Source organism: Arvicola amphibius, chromosome 9, assembly GCF_903992535.2.
Source record: "Arvicola amphibius chromosome 9, mArvAmp1.2, whole genome shotgun sequence".
NCBI lineage: Eukaryota > Metazoa > Chordata > Mammalia > Rodentia > Cricetidae > Arvicola > Arvicola amphibius.
The window spans coordinates 11,725,067-11,742,009 of NC_052055.2; the positions used below are offsets into that span (position 1 = coordinate 11,725,067).

The window sequence follows — 16,943 nt, forward strand, 5'->3', positions numbered from 1 at the left end:
ATCTCCAGAAAAACATATTTTGAAAGTAAAATGTTCATTAGACCATGTCTTGAATCCTGAAGAAAAACTCCATCTTCAAACAAATTGTCTTCAGATATAACAAGACAAGTAAATGTTCTGTTAATGCAAATTAAGGCAAGTTACTGCCAGAACTACACATTTAATTTTAAAGGAATGGCTACATTTGGACTACCCTGCTGAAGAACAGCACTATAGGTAGTAGGAGAAACAAATAATTTCCTTGTCATAATATCATATTGATTATTCTTACTAATCAAGTGAAATAAATAGTGATAAAAAGCTGACTGTCAAAATTCTGTCACTCTGGTACCTTAATCCACAATAGTATACTGCCGCGCACCGTGCCCCGGTGTCTGCTTTCGATGCTCTTTTACCCAGTTCGCGATTCGGGCAAGGGGCAGGAAGTTAAAATACACAGACACACACAGACAGAGAGACAGCGACACGGGTCATCCTTGAATTCCCCAAGAATGCCCCCTTTATTGTGTTCAGGGGCAGATTATATAGAGATAGCCACGCCCCAGCCAAACCCACCAGAAACCACTCTCCTGCCATTAGGAACTCCTGAAGGTCTCGTGCTCAGAGCAGCTGTAGGCACTCAGATCAGGGGATTACAAGAAATTCAGGATCCGTGGTCTCACTGCTCCCAACAGTATACCTCAGTTCTGACAATTATTCTTCATAGTTTATCAAAAATCATGTGATTCTTTAAACACTCAGATCTGACGATTCCACATAGATTGGCGTTTCCCACTTTGCTTCAGACCATGGCATCAATATTCTTTTTTTTTTTTTTTTTTTTTTTTTTTTTTTTTTTTTTTGAGACAGGGATTCTCTGTAGCTTTGGAGCCTGTCCTGGAGCTAGCTCTTGTAGAGCAGGCTTGTCCCGAACTCACAGAGATCTACCAACCTCAGCCTCCCAAGTGCTGGGATTAAAGGCGTGTGCCACCACCACCAAGCTAATAATCTTAATTCAAGTTATCCACTTACCATATTGTAGGTGGTTCAGAACCTTCTATTTCTAGGTAATCATACTTTTCTTCCATTTGGAAATCAGTAAATATAAGGGAAATTGTGTCCCCTGGCTCTGCAACAATGGTCCACGTGCAGTCTGCATTGTTATGGTACTCGTTAGGAAAACCCGGGCTGGATATGATGCCACTGGATCCTCTCATTGTTCCTCCACAAGCATCTTCCGCTGTTAAAACAAATAAGAACACATTAAAATCTAATTTCTGTGACAAAGCTAACTAAGTCAATTCAGTGTTTATGCAGTAAAACAATAATTCAAATCTGACATCCCTTAAGTCTGTGAAAAATCTTTGCATTTCATGTATAAATATAAAGCACATCTTGAAAGTTTATAAACATTGTTCGAAATAGACACATATATAAGTGCAAAAAGAACCTCCTCTCCAGAATTAGGTCTGAGTGTAATAAAATCCAGTTTAACTTCATGATTAAATGATGAAGTGTGTAAAACAAAGAAACTTGTTTCCTAAAGTCACCAGTGAGAACTGTTAATCCTTTCACATGGGTTTGGTGATTGTAGGATGTCTTTACTTTTTAATGTTTTTTATATAAAGTAAAAAATGCTTGAAAATACAAGATAATAAAGTTTGGCTGTCGAGTGTTTCAAAAGCTATTGGAAAATATTGGTGGAAGCACACTTGAAGTTAAATATATTGAATAAAAAAGATATTACCTAAAATTAATTTTTTATTTACTTTAAATCTCAAATGCTCATTTTGATAGTGAAAATGAATGATCTTGATATTTTTTGCATATGTTCACCCGATTCACTTAAGAAAATATAAATTAGAACTTCTCAGAAGCATAGTTAAAGAAAAAGAAAACAGATTTAGAAATCAGCAAGATCTGTTTTTCCTCTAACACATCTTTTCAGACACCAGTCTCAGCCTGTGTTCCACCTTGCTATTTGTTTCTTCTGGAACTGCTTATGGTAGAAGTGGGAAACAAAGCATATGCTGAGAAAGAAATGGCATCCTCAAAAAGTAGTGTTAAGAAAACTGGATATCTATACATATAGAAATGAAATTTGGCCCATATATATTACTCTGCACAAAACCTAATCCAAAATGGATCAAGGACCTTTAAGTAAAACTGGAAACACTGAAACTGCTCAAAGAAAACATAGTTATCACTATACGTAAGAAACGAGTAGAAAATGACTTTCTGACTATGAATCCGTTTGCCTAAGAATTAAGGCCAACAATTGCCAAGTGAGACATCATAAAACTAACAAGTTTCTTCACAGTGAAAGAGACAACCAGTCTCATAAGGTGGAAGCAACTATGGATCTGACAGAGGTTTAATATCCAGAATACGTAAAGAACTAAAAGAGCTTTACTTTTTTCATGTGAGTTTGGGATATAAACAGTTTCCAAAAGAAGAAATAAAAATGATGAAATGTCTCAAAACTGTTCAGCAACCCTAACAATTAGAGAAATGAAAACCAAAACAACTTTGAAACTTTATCCTATCCTGTTCAATAAGACAAAGTGGATGGGAGGAAGTAGGGCGGTGGGGGGGATTGCCCAGAAAGAGGGAAGGATAGGGAACTGTGGTTGGATTGTAAAATAAATAAATATAATAAAAATCATGGTGCCATAGTTTTCTATTTAAGATCATAGTATTCTCTTTGGATTTCTGATAATACCTGTGTGTCTTTATTATAAAGTTAAGCCATCTAAGTAAGCATAGCTGTGGCTAAAGTAACACTATGTAAAGTATGTCTAATGTGATACAAACTGGGGATGCATTTTATATATATATATATATATATATATATATATATATATATATATGGTCTAAGTGGGTTACTCAAGCTATGATGGATATTTTTACATGGATAAGAAATAACTGTTTACATAGTTATTACTAGATTCTCAAGGTTTATTGCTTACTGATTCGTGGGCTGATAATTATATAGAAATTGAATGGACTAATTATATCAACTGAATTTTCAAAATGAAACATTCTAGGAATAAGGAATATCAAACAATTGGGATTTAATTTTGATGAATGATTGAAAAACTTTCTCCTGCACATGCCAGGTCATTAAAGAGCCATTCATTGTTTTATTGATTTGTGTGAAGTCCTATTAAATAGTGTAGAATTTGAGAATAATTGAAGCTAAGTGAATCTGCTAATTTATTTTGTGGAAGAACTGTCTCGTTGAAAATACAAAAATAAACACCATAAAAACAGAAACCAGTCAGTCCTTTTCGTTGTTATCTTTAGTGTTAGAAACTGGCTCACACCTGTTTTCAAAAAGAAAAAAAGATTTTGTTGATGAAAGCATCACACGCTTATGGGTTTGAAATATATAGAAATCAAGATGTAATGGAACTCGAAGCCTCCCCCTTCCTGACTACTTTTCAAAGTTCCAGAATGTGTAATATGAAGACTTCAGGAGTGAGGAAAATGCATTCATTGTCTTAACCAGTTCTGAAACCCACAATTATCAAGTTCTCTTTGCCAAGCAAAGTCAACCCACTCTTACAGTAATGGCACTGCAATTATGGGAAGCAACCAACTGCTCTCTAATTACGTTGAAGAGTGTAGGTATGCAGGAGGGGATACATGCCTGGCACTAGATGCCTGGTCAAGTATCCACACTGGGAAGAAATAGGCCTTGGTGGAAAACTGAATACTGCTGCTTAGATAAATAGACAAAGCATCAAACTGCCTTCTAAATAGTAAGAATTATCCCCTTAGGTAGATATTAATGACAATGGTGATCAGAGAAGCCTGTTTCTAGTGAATGGTGGTGAATGAAAATCATGGGTGAACAAGATGTTAAGAATTAACACTCAATACTCACTTATTCTCGGTATTTTATTTATCCATGAAAGTATTATTATTATATCTAATGTATTTAAAGAGACGTTGAGTTGAAGAGTTTTGGAAGTTATCATCAACTTGTCTATGAGCATGAATTATTTCTTACAAAGATAGAGCTTTTCTCATGTCCACTAAAGCTTGTTGACTCTTTGATTTGTATCTTTCCAGGAATAGGCACAAGTTATTCAAGTTCTTTCTATCCCTTTCTTCTAAAAGTGCTTAAAACACAGACATTCAACTGTGATTTTTTTCTCATACCTTTCAATGAACCCATGGGTTTTAAATTCACATGAATTTTAATAATATTTAATAACAGAGGCTATAAATCAGTCTGTTCTTGATACCAATTACTCTGTTACCAATGCAAAACAAGAAGATACATGATTCCCTTTTCTTTTAGGCTCTTGGATGATTTGATCATCATGTCCCCTTATGTCTCATTCTGACAAAAGGATTATCATACCAGGCTCTGTTTCTTCTCTGCTCCAATTGTATTTTACTCACCATGAAGAAGTCAAGGACATTTCAAATAGAAATTAACCTTATCTCAAACTATATTTTTTATATCTTGTGGCTTTCATTAAAATAAACTCAGTATCCTTACCACCTAATGTGTATGTGATTATGTGAGTGCACATGAGTATATGCAGGTGTGTTTGTAGGTGTGTATGTGAGTGTGTGTACATGCATCATAGGCCAGATGACCACCTTGTATGTCATTCTTTCTCAAGGACCACCCAAATTGTTTTCTAACATAAAATTTTGTATTGAATCCTGGAACTTGCCTACAATGTATGTTTATGCTTTGTTTTGTTTTTTCCCCTTTCTAAATGTCTGTGAACCTAGAGTAGAAGTCGGTAAATAAGGGAAATAGCAGTGAGGTCCTTGAGTTTGACGTATCTGGTCTAGATGGCATTGTGAGAAGAATCTGCAGAAAGTCTTGTGCAATGTTTCTAAATGGGGTAGGTAAGTAGGGAAAAAGCCAAGAGCACTGTAAAATAATCCAACCTGCATTTCTTTGATGGAATTCCTGCCTTAGGCCTCTCCCATTCCAAAGGAATAAAGGTGCCATTTTTTCTTTTTCCTGTGACCATGTCTTGTTCTTTTCCCTGTAATCCAATTATTTGTACCTTCCAGGGAACAAACTTAATGAACTTATATGAAACCAACAACAGCTTTGTTAAAATGTGTGTTTAAATTGATGTTTCCTCGAAATCAGGAAACCAGAACAGAACCATATGTAATGTCAAGGTGGAAGAACCTTGGTAATATGAATATGAAAAAGGGAGATGGAATAGGAATGGCTAACTGGATTCGGAGATGGAAGAACAGGGTAGGGGAGAGAATATGAGGAGGGACAATTAACATTAAATACCTTCTCAAAGCCATAGAGGAACCTAATACTTTAGAAATTTATACACATGTGTGTATGCATAATATATACTTACATGTGTATGTATATATTTTATAATATAAATATGTGTATATATAAAATACATGTATATATAAGATATATGAAAATATATAATATCTGTATATAAAAATATGAATATAGTTTACATGTACATCTATACATATGTATATACACAAGTTTAAATAGAGATACCTCTTAGCTGTAGATCAATACTACTCCAAATAACCACAGCAATCAAAGAATAAATAAAATAAAAAAGGGCACTAGAATATATGTGTTGCCTTTTTGGAGGTTGTTCTCCCACAGAGTCATAGATCACCAGATATTAGGGGTCATTACAATTATTCTTAGTTATTCAAGAGTCTAATGGTAAGTACCTACTGTGGAAGACTCCACTTACTTGAATCACAGGATATGGAAATTTCAAGCTAGGAGCGATTTGGTAACTTCATCCCTACAATGTAGCTTATATAGTGCTAGAAGTATTTATGCATGTTACTCAGAAGGAAAGTAAAGGGCAATCTTAGACAACTGTGAACTGTACAAGCTCTAATAATCCCTGGCTAGGCAGGATTTGTGCACTGGTACAAGAGTATATGAATGTTTTGGAGCAATCATTAACTATTTTTGAGTTTGCTGATGTTGTTTACTTAAGTTCAATATCACTCCTTACAACCCACTTTAATACCTTGATCAGTGCTTCTAGCTTCTTCCTTAATATATTTTCAAGACTTAATATATGATGTCATGCATCTTATCAATATTCATTGCAAATAATTCTTACATCTAAAATAATCTCCCGGTCAGTGTTTATCACAATAACCAACTATATTTTATTCATTCAATTTCTCACTATCCAGCAGTATGTTTTACGCTATTTTTATTATTTTCTCATTCACCAATGAAATATGAATTCCATGGGGATCTCATCACTGATGTATAAGTATTAAAATAATCGTAGTTTTATTTGAAAATTAGAACAAAGTTTATATTTGATATTTATCTGGAGAATATGTTATTTGATTAAATTTGGTCTTTATTTTTAACTTGTCACTATGTTTATAAACTTTGAGTGATACCATAAGTTATACTTAAATATGAATTCCCTAGAACATTAAAAAACCTAATCTTGTTTATATTAATTGACTGAAAGTTCTGAATTTGTTTCTTGTTTTTCAAATCATCATTATTTGAGAGTAAAATTTTATTGACTCAAATTTTACCAGCAGTTCCTTAGTTATTTTGTGTGTATGTTAGAGGTATTCTAGAGGAGTCCTGCTTTTGTTGGTGTTGAGAGTGTCTGGTGATGTGATAACACAATTGACTTATTACTCCCTCTGGCAAAATTGTCCCAGCAGGGGCATAGAGTTGGTACCATCAGCCTTCCACATTTCATTTTTCCTTGCCATCTCTACCAGTTAAATGACAGGTTCACTGCTGCTGCTTGTTTCTCATTTTCTGATACAAAATAGAGTAGTAAGAAGATAATAGAAAATGGGGAAAAAATAACAAATCCTTGCCCATGAAAGGTCCCTTGAGAAACGCCACATTTAGGCAACTGACAGCATAATTTCAAGAATTCTACAGTGCCTGCTTGCTTAAAAGTTGGGATCTCCTCAATCTGTTCCTGAAGTGTGGATTTTTAAGTGTCAGTTTGCTTGGGGAACTATTTCGTTCCTCTGAAATGCAGAAGAAATTGTATTTCAGTGAAACACAAGCTACCTAATTTGGGTGACTAACACTTGTTGTGAACTCAAATATGCTATCCCAAGTTAGTAAAAGAGATCATCATAATGGTTACTGATGCTAATTCCTCAAAAATGACCAGGATACAATGTCTAAAATGTATTGAAATATCACTCTGTATACTATAATTATGCAAAATCACTAGATACGAAGTTAAGCTGAAAAATAAACTAGATCATCAAATTCAGTATAGAAACAGCTTTAAGAGAAAAGCAGAATGTTATTCTTAGACAAAGAGACAAATGCTTTTCTCATTTCCTGAAAAAAAATTAAAAGAGAGAAAGGTAAAAACATTTTTTAAAAATTGAGTCAAGCCGGGCGGTGGTGGCGCATGCCTTTAATCCCAGCACTCGGGAGGCAGAGGCAGACGGATCTCTGTGAGTTCGAGGCCAGCCTGGGCTACAAGAGCTAGTTCCAGGACAGGCTCCAAAGCCACAGAGAAACTCTGTCTCGAAACCCCCCCCCCAAAAAAAATAAAATAAAAATTGAGTCAAATTAAAAGAAAGTCATTTGGAGAATACCTTAAACCAGTGAACAAACTATGCCAAGGTAATTAAAAAAATGAGAAAAGGAAAAGAAGTATATATACAATAGCAAGGATTATGAATACAAAAGAAGATGCGAAGTCAACCATTCAGAACATATTGACAACCAGAGATGTCCTTTTTGCTTTTTTAAAACGTTTTCAAAGCACACAGTGTAATAATTAGTAGTATTGTTCCAAAAAAACTTTCTAGCCAGTTTTTTATATTCTTTATTAGAATTACTATATTACATTTCAACTTTTTAATTTTATTTTTAAATTTCATTTTAAAGTCCATCCATAGTTCTCCCCCTAGCCTTTCTTCTGTCTCCATTCTCCCAGTCCAACCCATATCCATTCCTCCCTTACCTATGAGCTCCCATGAGAAATCAACAAATCTGGAGCCTTAATTGGGACAAGACCAAGCCCCAACTCCCTGCATTAAGACTGAGCATGACATCCCACCATTGGGAATGGGCTCAAACAAGCTATCTCGTGCACCATGGGTAGATCCTGGTTCTATTGTCAGGTGTCTCACAGATAGTCAAAACTTTACCACTGTCTCTCACATATGGGGGGCTAGTTTTGTTCCATGGAGCATCCATAGCTGTCAGTCTAGATTTCATGAGTTTCCACGCACATAGTTTACTTTCTCTGTAGATTCTTTGCTCATCTATTCCCTCACCCTCACTTCAAATGGCTTCCTGGAGCTCAGCCTGGTGGTTGGTTGTGGATCTCTTCATCTGGTTCTCTCTGAATGAAGGCTCTATGATAATAGTTGGGGTATTCACCAAATTGATTACAGGAGAAGGTCAGTTCTGGATCCCTTTCCATTATTGCTAGGAGTTTCAGCTGTGGTCATCCTTATGTAGTCTTGGAAAATTTCCTACCACTTCATTTCTTCCTAACCCCATAGTGCCTCTCATTATCAAGATTTCTCTTTCTTTGCTCTCCTACTCCATCCCTCTAATTTTTATTGGTATGTTATGTCTTTAACCAAGGATTTATGAAAATACAATATTTCTGCTGAGTTTCTATATTATTGCAAGTTTTGTTTTGGTAAAATGGGTATTAAAGAAGACCAGTACAAATGTATATTTGTTATTTAACATAAGCTATTCAACGCACTGCCTAAAGAAAGTACTTTTACAAATTTTTAAGTGAATAACTGAGCTAAGACTAATCAATAATAAGAATATAAAGGATGAGGTAAAAGCTCAGTCTGTAAAGAAGCTGCCTTAAAAGCATGAGGATCTGGGATTGATTCTAGAAATCAACCCTGAGAAGCCAGGGTTGGTGGCTTGAGCTTGAAATCAATCCTATTTCTGCAGAACAGACAGGTTTAGATACTTGTGACTTTCTGACATCCTGAGCTACCCTAACAGAGGAAATCTAAGCCAAGAGGAGTGGACTTGCTTTACAACAGTGGGTTAATAGTGGCGAGAATGTCAACCAAGTTCATCATATTCTTTCCGCATTCAGATGCACACATGTATATGCACACTATACAGATACCTTCACCTTTGCACTCATGCACATACACATAAACACAGAGAGATTTATATATAAATTTATATAGAGAGATTTATATTTATATATAAATAAATAAAATATATAAATTATATATGTGTGTGTTTATACACACAGCCACACCCTGAAAAGTGAGTTGTGAAAAATCAGCTTATAATGAGCTCACTTTTCTTGTTTGTACTAAAACTTCTCAATGGTGCAGGGATTATCTACTGCATAGGCTCAAAAGTAATTTAAATGTTAGGATTAAAAGGTGGCAGAGTGCTCAGTACTAAATAAGATATCCATACCAACCCATTCAATGCTCAGGGAGCATGGTAAAAAGGGCGTGTAGGAGAAGTAACAAATAGAGATGCACAGCACAAAGGCACCGTCTGGGTATTCCATGCCCAGTTCGCTCACAAATCACTACAGCTATGGATACCAAAAAAAAGACTGGACCCTACCGCATTTAATAATGTGCACGTGACAAGCCCTTGAGTTCCCTAGCAACCCTGAGACTATCTAATGGAAGTTAATAATTGCAGATAGGAATGGCATTTCAGTCACTGGTGTAACCACGGATATGTTCAGTAACTCATCTCCTACCAAGGATTTCATAATCAATTCTAATGAAATTCAGTGGGGAGTAGAGGGAGACCTGCCAGAAAAGAGAAGGAATTCAGTGGGAGAGGGATGGAGAAGGATAATGGCAATAAAAGCACCAAAAATTGTTTTATATGTTAAAAATCTGTAAAAGAATAAACAGGGGAAAATTAAATGGAAGTGTGCACAAAAAGACAAAACCATTCTATTGAAAATTCACAATTTTTCAAGGTTGACAGACCTCCAAATTCCATGAATCTTTCTTTTTACACCTTCACTCCCACTCTGCACAGAGGCAGGAGGATAAAGAGTTCTCTTCCTGCAGAGACACACACACACACACAAAGACACATACACACACACATTCTCAAATAAGCTCACATAAAACCTGAACAACATTAAAGAATACATGGTTTCTAACAGTGTAATTGCTTCCTTCTCTCTTTTTTGATGTAATGACATTGATACTACATATAATTATATACTTATTACTATTACCTCACCCTTTACCAAATTCTTTATATTGTAAAACAAGATTTTTGTAGAAACCTACATTTTCATCTGCACAATCTTAAAATTAAAAATTATAAGAAACAATAGGAAAATTACAATATCACTAATTAATGAATTTTTCATATAAAAATAAACAGCGTTTTAGTCTACTCCATATTTTTAGCACTAATAATGTACATATTGTTATGGTGAGAATGAATGCAAACACACACACACACACACACACACACATATCACAGTAGAAATTAACAACAAAACTTCCTGTATCCAGAACACATTTATCAAAAGCTGTAGCTAAACAGCGGCCAATTTTTAAAAGTTTGGGCTTCCTGTGGTTCATGATGCTGAAACCTACTATTTATCTAGGTCACCTTTTCAGTTAGCATGTATACAGGGAGTACCAACTAATCTTTATGGATCCCAAAGCCAATTATAACTGGGAAGGGAAACCAAAGCCAGATGTAAATGGGTTCTGGAGAATCGGTCCTTGTGTATCATGTTTCTGTTGGCTTGATGAATGAAACTTTGGCGGCGCGGATGTGTTAAAAATGAACAGGGAGAAAGAATACCCACAATTACATTCGGATTTTCAGAAGCAGCAATGCTGAAGCTATTCTAAATGGTTAATTTTAGCATTCATCCAAATGTCAGTGAGCCAGTTAGTGAGGTGAAACTACACTTTAAATGATGTCCAAAGGCTTTTTTTTTATACAGAGTAAGCATTTGCATAAAACCAGCCATTCTGTGCCTTATGTTTCCAAATCAATTTAGCTTTGTGTGCTAATATTTTACTAGAGCCCTGGAGATAAAGAGGCATGCAGGTCAGCCATGTGTGCTGCTAAATCCCCAAAGGAAGCTTTCACAGTAACAGGCAAAAGATTGACACCAGACAAGATTAGCAAAAGAATTAGTTATGCACAATCAACTGTGTTATATATTGGGAAAGATGTGTGCATTTGCTTCTCTTGTGCTTAAAAAAATTGCCTGTCCATGTGCAGTGTTAATACCGCCAGAGTTTTACTATGTGCATCTGAGTGTACTATTCTTTTATGTGATAGTTTCATTAGATGCAACTATCATTATCACTGTACATACTAGTCGTAAGGTCAGCACATAAGAACTACAATGTTCTGGTCCTGGCTATCAAATTTCCAGTATAAAGAAAAACATTACAGTTAAAAAAGCCTATTTTGAAATCTCTCAATATGGGGTTAAATAGGTTTTATAATCTAACCTTTAAAATTATATACAGTACTAAAAATTTCCAAACCAAGCATGCAACAAACAGAAATCTTCCAATAAAAGAACATTTCTCCTAAAGTTATATTATATGAAATTACTGATTAAAACATTATAATTGCTGGATTTAATACTGAGGCTTGTGTTCCTAAGACATACTTACCTTCATTCTAGGAGACATAGTCTCAAACAATGTAGATTTATTTTTTAAATAAAAATCGTATTACCGGGTGGTGGTGGCACACGCCTTTAATCCCAGCACTCGGGAGGCAGAGGCAGGCAGATCTCTGTGAGTTCGAGACCAGCCTGGTCTACAAGAGCTAGCTCCAGGACAGGCCCTAAAAGCTGCAGAGAAACCCTGTCTCGAAAAACCAAAAAAAAAAAAAAATCGTATTAAACACTTGGGTAGGGACCCTTTCCTTCCTACTGGGTTGTCTTATTCAGCCTTGAAAAGAGAATTTGGGCATTTGGGCTTTGTCTATGTATCTTGTGCCATATTTGGATACTATCTTTTGGGGACCTGATCTTTTCTGAAGGGAAGTGAAGAGAGGAATGATCTAAGGAAGGTGGGGGAAATGCTGGGAGGAATGGAGAGACAGGAACTGTGGCTGGGATGTGCTGTATGAAAGAAGAATTTATATTCAATAAAAAGGGGGGGAGATTAAAAATAGAAGCAGAATTAAATGTCATTAGCACTTTTTCAAATACCTCGTATGTCATCAGGTATTCAAACTTGAATCTGGATTATTTGAGAGTTTGTGCTGCTATAAAGATTTAATCAATTAACAGGTAATAAAATTGTATGAGAAGAGATTAGTCATTTCAAGCTTAGTACATCTCTTTCCATTCTTAGATCTATAAGGAAGTCAATCATTCCAGCTGAGATACTTATTCCAATTATGTGATTTCCTTCTTGAGACATCATTTCCTTCACTACTTGAAGTCTACAGACTCAAAATTAATTACCACATCCACTGGCTTTAACAGTTTCATTGATTGAGTATATACACTATGCAAATGTGTTAGATACTACATTTTAAATTTTTAATATCAATCCTATTCACATGATCCTTTAATAACTCAGATATCCCTGCTATACCACAGTAACTTCTTTGTTTAAAAATCAAGATTCAGCTGAAAAGTGTAAACAATGTGTGCTTTCTAATGTACTATCTTGCCCCAAAGGCACAATCCCTGCAAACCTGTGAATGTTTTACTTTATCTGGCAAGTGATAATTAGTCCTAAAGATGCAATAATAGCTGGTAATCAGCTGCTGCAATTAATGCACAAGTAAGGTTCTCCTGAAGTGATGAGGAGACCACCCTTAATTATTCCAAGAGGCTGAGGCTAATCACACACACCCTTCAAAAAGCGGAAGAAGCAGGTAAAAGCTAGAAAAACAGTGACAGAAAGATGTGGAACTATTGGCTGTGAAGATCAAAAGAAGGGGGTGAAGCACTCCAAACTGAAGCGGCTCCTAGAGACTAGAAATGTAAAGGGCTGGATTTACGAGCAACCCCAAAGGACTCTAGCTCTTTCAGCCCACAACTGTATATCATTAAGACCTGATCTACAATTATAAGATAGAACTTTACTGCTTAAAAACTACATATGTGGTCAGTTATTAATGTGGCAATATAATGAATGTTAAGGCAACATTTTGAACAGCCATTGCTAATATCTGAATCACTTTGCAACCTCAACATTGTTAACCACTAGAGGGAGATCGACAAAATGATCTGCCATTCCTTTTACAATTCATTGACTCATAATACAGGCATATGCTTACTAATAATCACTACTATAGTTATTGAGCCACATTGAGTCACACTTTGTAAAGTGGCTTGTTAATTTGTAGAAATCAGTATAGAAAATGCAATAATTTCTGTATAGATGAAAGAATGACAGGGTTATTATTAGCAGTTTTATAGATTTTAGTAAGTTTTATATCTAGCTCAGCAACATTATTCAAAATTTTATTTAAATTTGTAGCTCCTTTAGCATCCTTAGAATGGCTTTGAGATCTTATTTGTTTATCCTTATTCAATAAACCTAACAAAATTTTTACCATACATTTATCATATGCATGGATGAAAACTGCATATATTCACTTTACATCCTTTATGATAATGAAGTATAAAATATAATTTATCAATTTTAAGTATTCTGTCAATTTTCTTATGGACCAATTTGACCTTTGCTGTTTATTATAAGCATAAAGTTATTAAATTTTGGCCATATCTACTCATTATATGTTGTCTCTAGCTGCATTTAATGACAACTTGAAAATATAGATTTTATACACTTTAAGGTTTACAAACATAACGTAGTTAATTTCTGGAACTTTACAAAAATTACCTTCTCCTTTACAAGTGAACTATAACAAAACAAGTTGAACTATATATACAAATTTTCAGATACTGAAGTGATGTAGGTCCCAATGCTTTCCCATGCATATTCCTAAATTAATTGCCTAACTCCACATTTCTGTTAGTTATAGGATCAAGATTCGTTTCCACCTCATTTTCTGTTTTCTTATTTCCCAGAATAAACACCTCTAATCCTGTGGATCAACTCCCAAGCATAAAGCATATAGACGTAGAAATGTGTGGGTGAGCTGCTTGAAACTGAACTCTCTGTGTCGCGGTGAGGGACTTCAGCTTGCATTATGCCTAAGCCCTCCCTTCCTGCCATACTGGATAAAGATTGTGCCTGGCTTATCTTGAATCCCAATCTGCTTTATACCTCCCACCCATTTAGGAACAATGTACAAATTATCTGTCTACTTAGATGAACCCACAACACCTTACTTTTTCAGAATCTGCATTATAAGCAATTCAACCCATTTTCACTGCAGCATTTTTGTATTCTGGATAGTAGTTTTTGCTAGGTAACAAATACATCGAAAACTCACCCTTGAGGGGGAAAAAAGACTGGGATTAGCATAACACTTCTCTTTCTTTTACATGTATCCATAACAGTATTAAATGTTCTTGACTTTCCTACATATAGAATGAAATGGATAAGCTGACACAAATAAAAAACAGTAATTAGTAATATAAGAATGAGTAATGTGTGTGTGTGCGTGTGTGTGTTCTGCTCTAAGGTCTGTTTCCATTAGACAAAATAACATAGTATTACATAGCATTTACATAGTATTACATAGTATTCTATTACATAGTATTCATAATTACCTCAAATGAAGAAGCATGTTCAGTTTAAATCCTTCATAGAATAAGATACACAGGGAAAATTATTTCTTTTACTACTATAAAAATATTTTTACTCTTAATATACAAAGAATTTAGTGTATTATAAAAATAGTGCATATAATAGCTCTGAGACTATTCCTTATATCCTTCAAGTAAATCTGGTGAATAACACAACCACACTGATTTCATTCTACTGATTATGGTCATTAGCTCTCTTCCTAGAACCATTTATTCAGTTCTCTATCTCATGTTCTCTACAATGGGATCTTTGATAGAAGAGAGGTTTGTATTAGAAATCACAGTCCTTGGAAAGTTAGTGCACTGTAAATATTTCATATGATATGTACATAGCAGTGACCAGCAAGACCGAGAGAACACATTGCCCTTGTTGAGAAGTTTAACAAGGCCACCTGCTTGAAGAGATCCTGCCACATCTGGATTTTGTCATGGTTGCCGTCTCCAGCTTCTGTTTGCACCTCTACACTCCCGTGTTATTGCTCTTTTCTCACCTTTGGAGAGGTCAAAAATGTTTTCGTTGAAGTTATTTTAGGAATCTACACAAAAATTCTTTTCTAAAATGCACATTTGAGGAGCCTCAGGAAAAAATAAATAAAATGCACATTTGATATTACTATTATCTTTTAAAGGTAATTAGTCAAAGGATAAATATATGCAAATCCTATAAAGACAGTGAAATAATAATACCTTTCTATAGGTAATATCTTGTTCTATGCCTGTGTTGTAAATTTTTGTTCTCCTATGGTTTATTACTTTCTAACTTTCCCTACAAGTTGTAACTTTATAATCTACCCTTACATGACTTGTACTAATTACTTAATTCTAGATAGGCCATAAGCCCTAGGAGAGAACCTACCAGTGCTATTCTGGTGAATTAACATAGTATTGAACAGCCTGTTACTTATACTTAAACCTCAGACCCATTCCCTGAGAGTGAGCTCACCCCTGACACTGCCTGGAGTGCCAGGATCCAGAGGATGGATGACCCAGAGACCTAAGATAGATCCAAACACGATAGGAAAAAAAGAAAAAAAAAATACTGTTAACATAATGATGCTTAGTGATATCGGCTTTACTTGGAGACTACCCCAATTTTCACCAGCGAACTTTCATCTGGTAACTGATGGAAACAGATGCAAACACCCAACAGATAAGCTTTGGGCCGAACTGGGGGAATCCTGATGAAAATAGGGAGGAAGAACTGTACAAGCAGGAGGATCAAAGAGATCACAGGGAACCCACAAAAACAGCTAACCCGACCTCATAGAAGCTCATAGAATCTGAACTGACATTCAGGGAGCCTTCATTGAACCAAAATAGGCTCTGGACCTATGAGTGACAGTTGTATCGCTTGGTCTACTGGTTGGATTCCTAGCAGAGGGAGCAGAGGCTATCCCTAGCGCTTTGGCTGGCTTTTGGGAACCCATTTCTCATGCTGGGTTCCTCTGTCCATCCTTAATACAAGGGGTAGAGCATAGTCCTACGTCAACTTTATATACCATGTTTTATTGATACTTATTGGAGGCCTGCCCCTTTCTGAATAGAAACAGAGGAGGAGTAGATTTGCAGTGCTGTTGGGCAGAGAGAAGGTGAAAGAAGGGATTGGGAGGAGATAAACAAGGGAAAATCATGTTTAAAAACCCCATAGTTTGGTGCATATTTAAACCCTCATCATAGAAAGGTTTTTTTTTTTTTTTTTTTTTGTTCTTGGTTTTTTTCGAGACAGGGTTTCCCTGTAGTTTCTAGAGCCTGTCCTGGAACTAGCTCTTGTAGACCAAGCTGGCCTCTAACTCAGAGATCTGCCTGCCTCTGCCTCCCGAGTGCTGGGATTAAAGGCGTGCACCACCACCGCCCGGCTCATAGAAAGATTTTTTTTTCAATAAGTGTCAACTAACACAGAGACTCACAACTGATCATTGTGCAAAGAGTAGGTAACTGTGGAATGCTAAACTCTAAATGGGACGTCTATATTTTACCATCTTCTCTAAGCCTCGGGGGCCATAAGGAAAGGAAGGATGAAAGATGCTATGATCTTTTGGATGGATGTGGCAACATGATATTACTTGACCTGACAGGACTGTTGTACGCATGAGCTCATAGTAGCTCTCAAAGCATGCACAAGATCTGTACAGGGTCAAATGAACTTGAATCCCAGCATAAAGATAGGAAGGAAACATTAAGTCCCACACTCAGCAGAGGAGCTATTGCCAATTGATGGTTTCTGGGAGAGGGAGAGTCAGGCTGAGTGACTCCTGAGAGCCTACCTGCAGTCTA

General features: G+C 35.8%; 1 protein-coding gene across 3 annotated transcripts in view; it reads right to left on the minus strand.

Annotated features, from left to right (window-relative positions):
- Positions 1-16,943, minus strand: part of Csmd3 (CUB and Sushi multiple domains 3) — a 976,820-nt gene that overhangs the window by 719,370 nt on the left and 240,507 nt on the right. For all 3 annotated transcript variants that reach the window (XM_038342099.2, XM_038342098.2, XM_042055667.1), the window contains exon 5: positions 1,012-1,219. In XM_038342099.2, the coding sequence (XP_038198027.1) occupies positions 1,012-1,219 (208 nt within the window). The remainder of the gene's footprint in view (positions 1-1,011; positions 1,220-16,943) is intronic.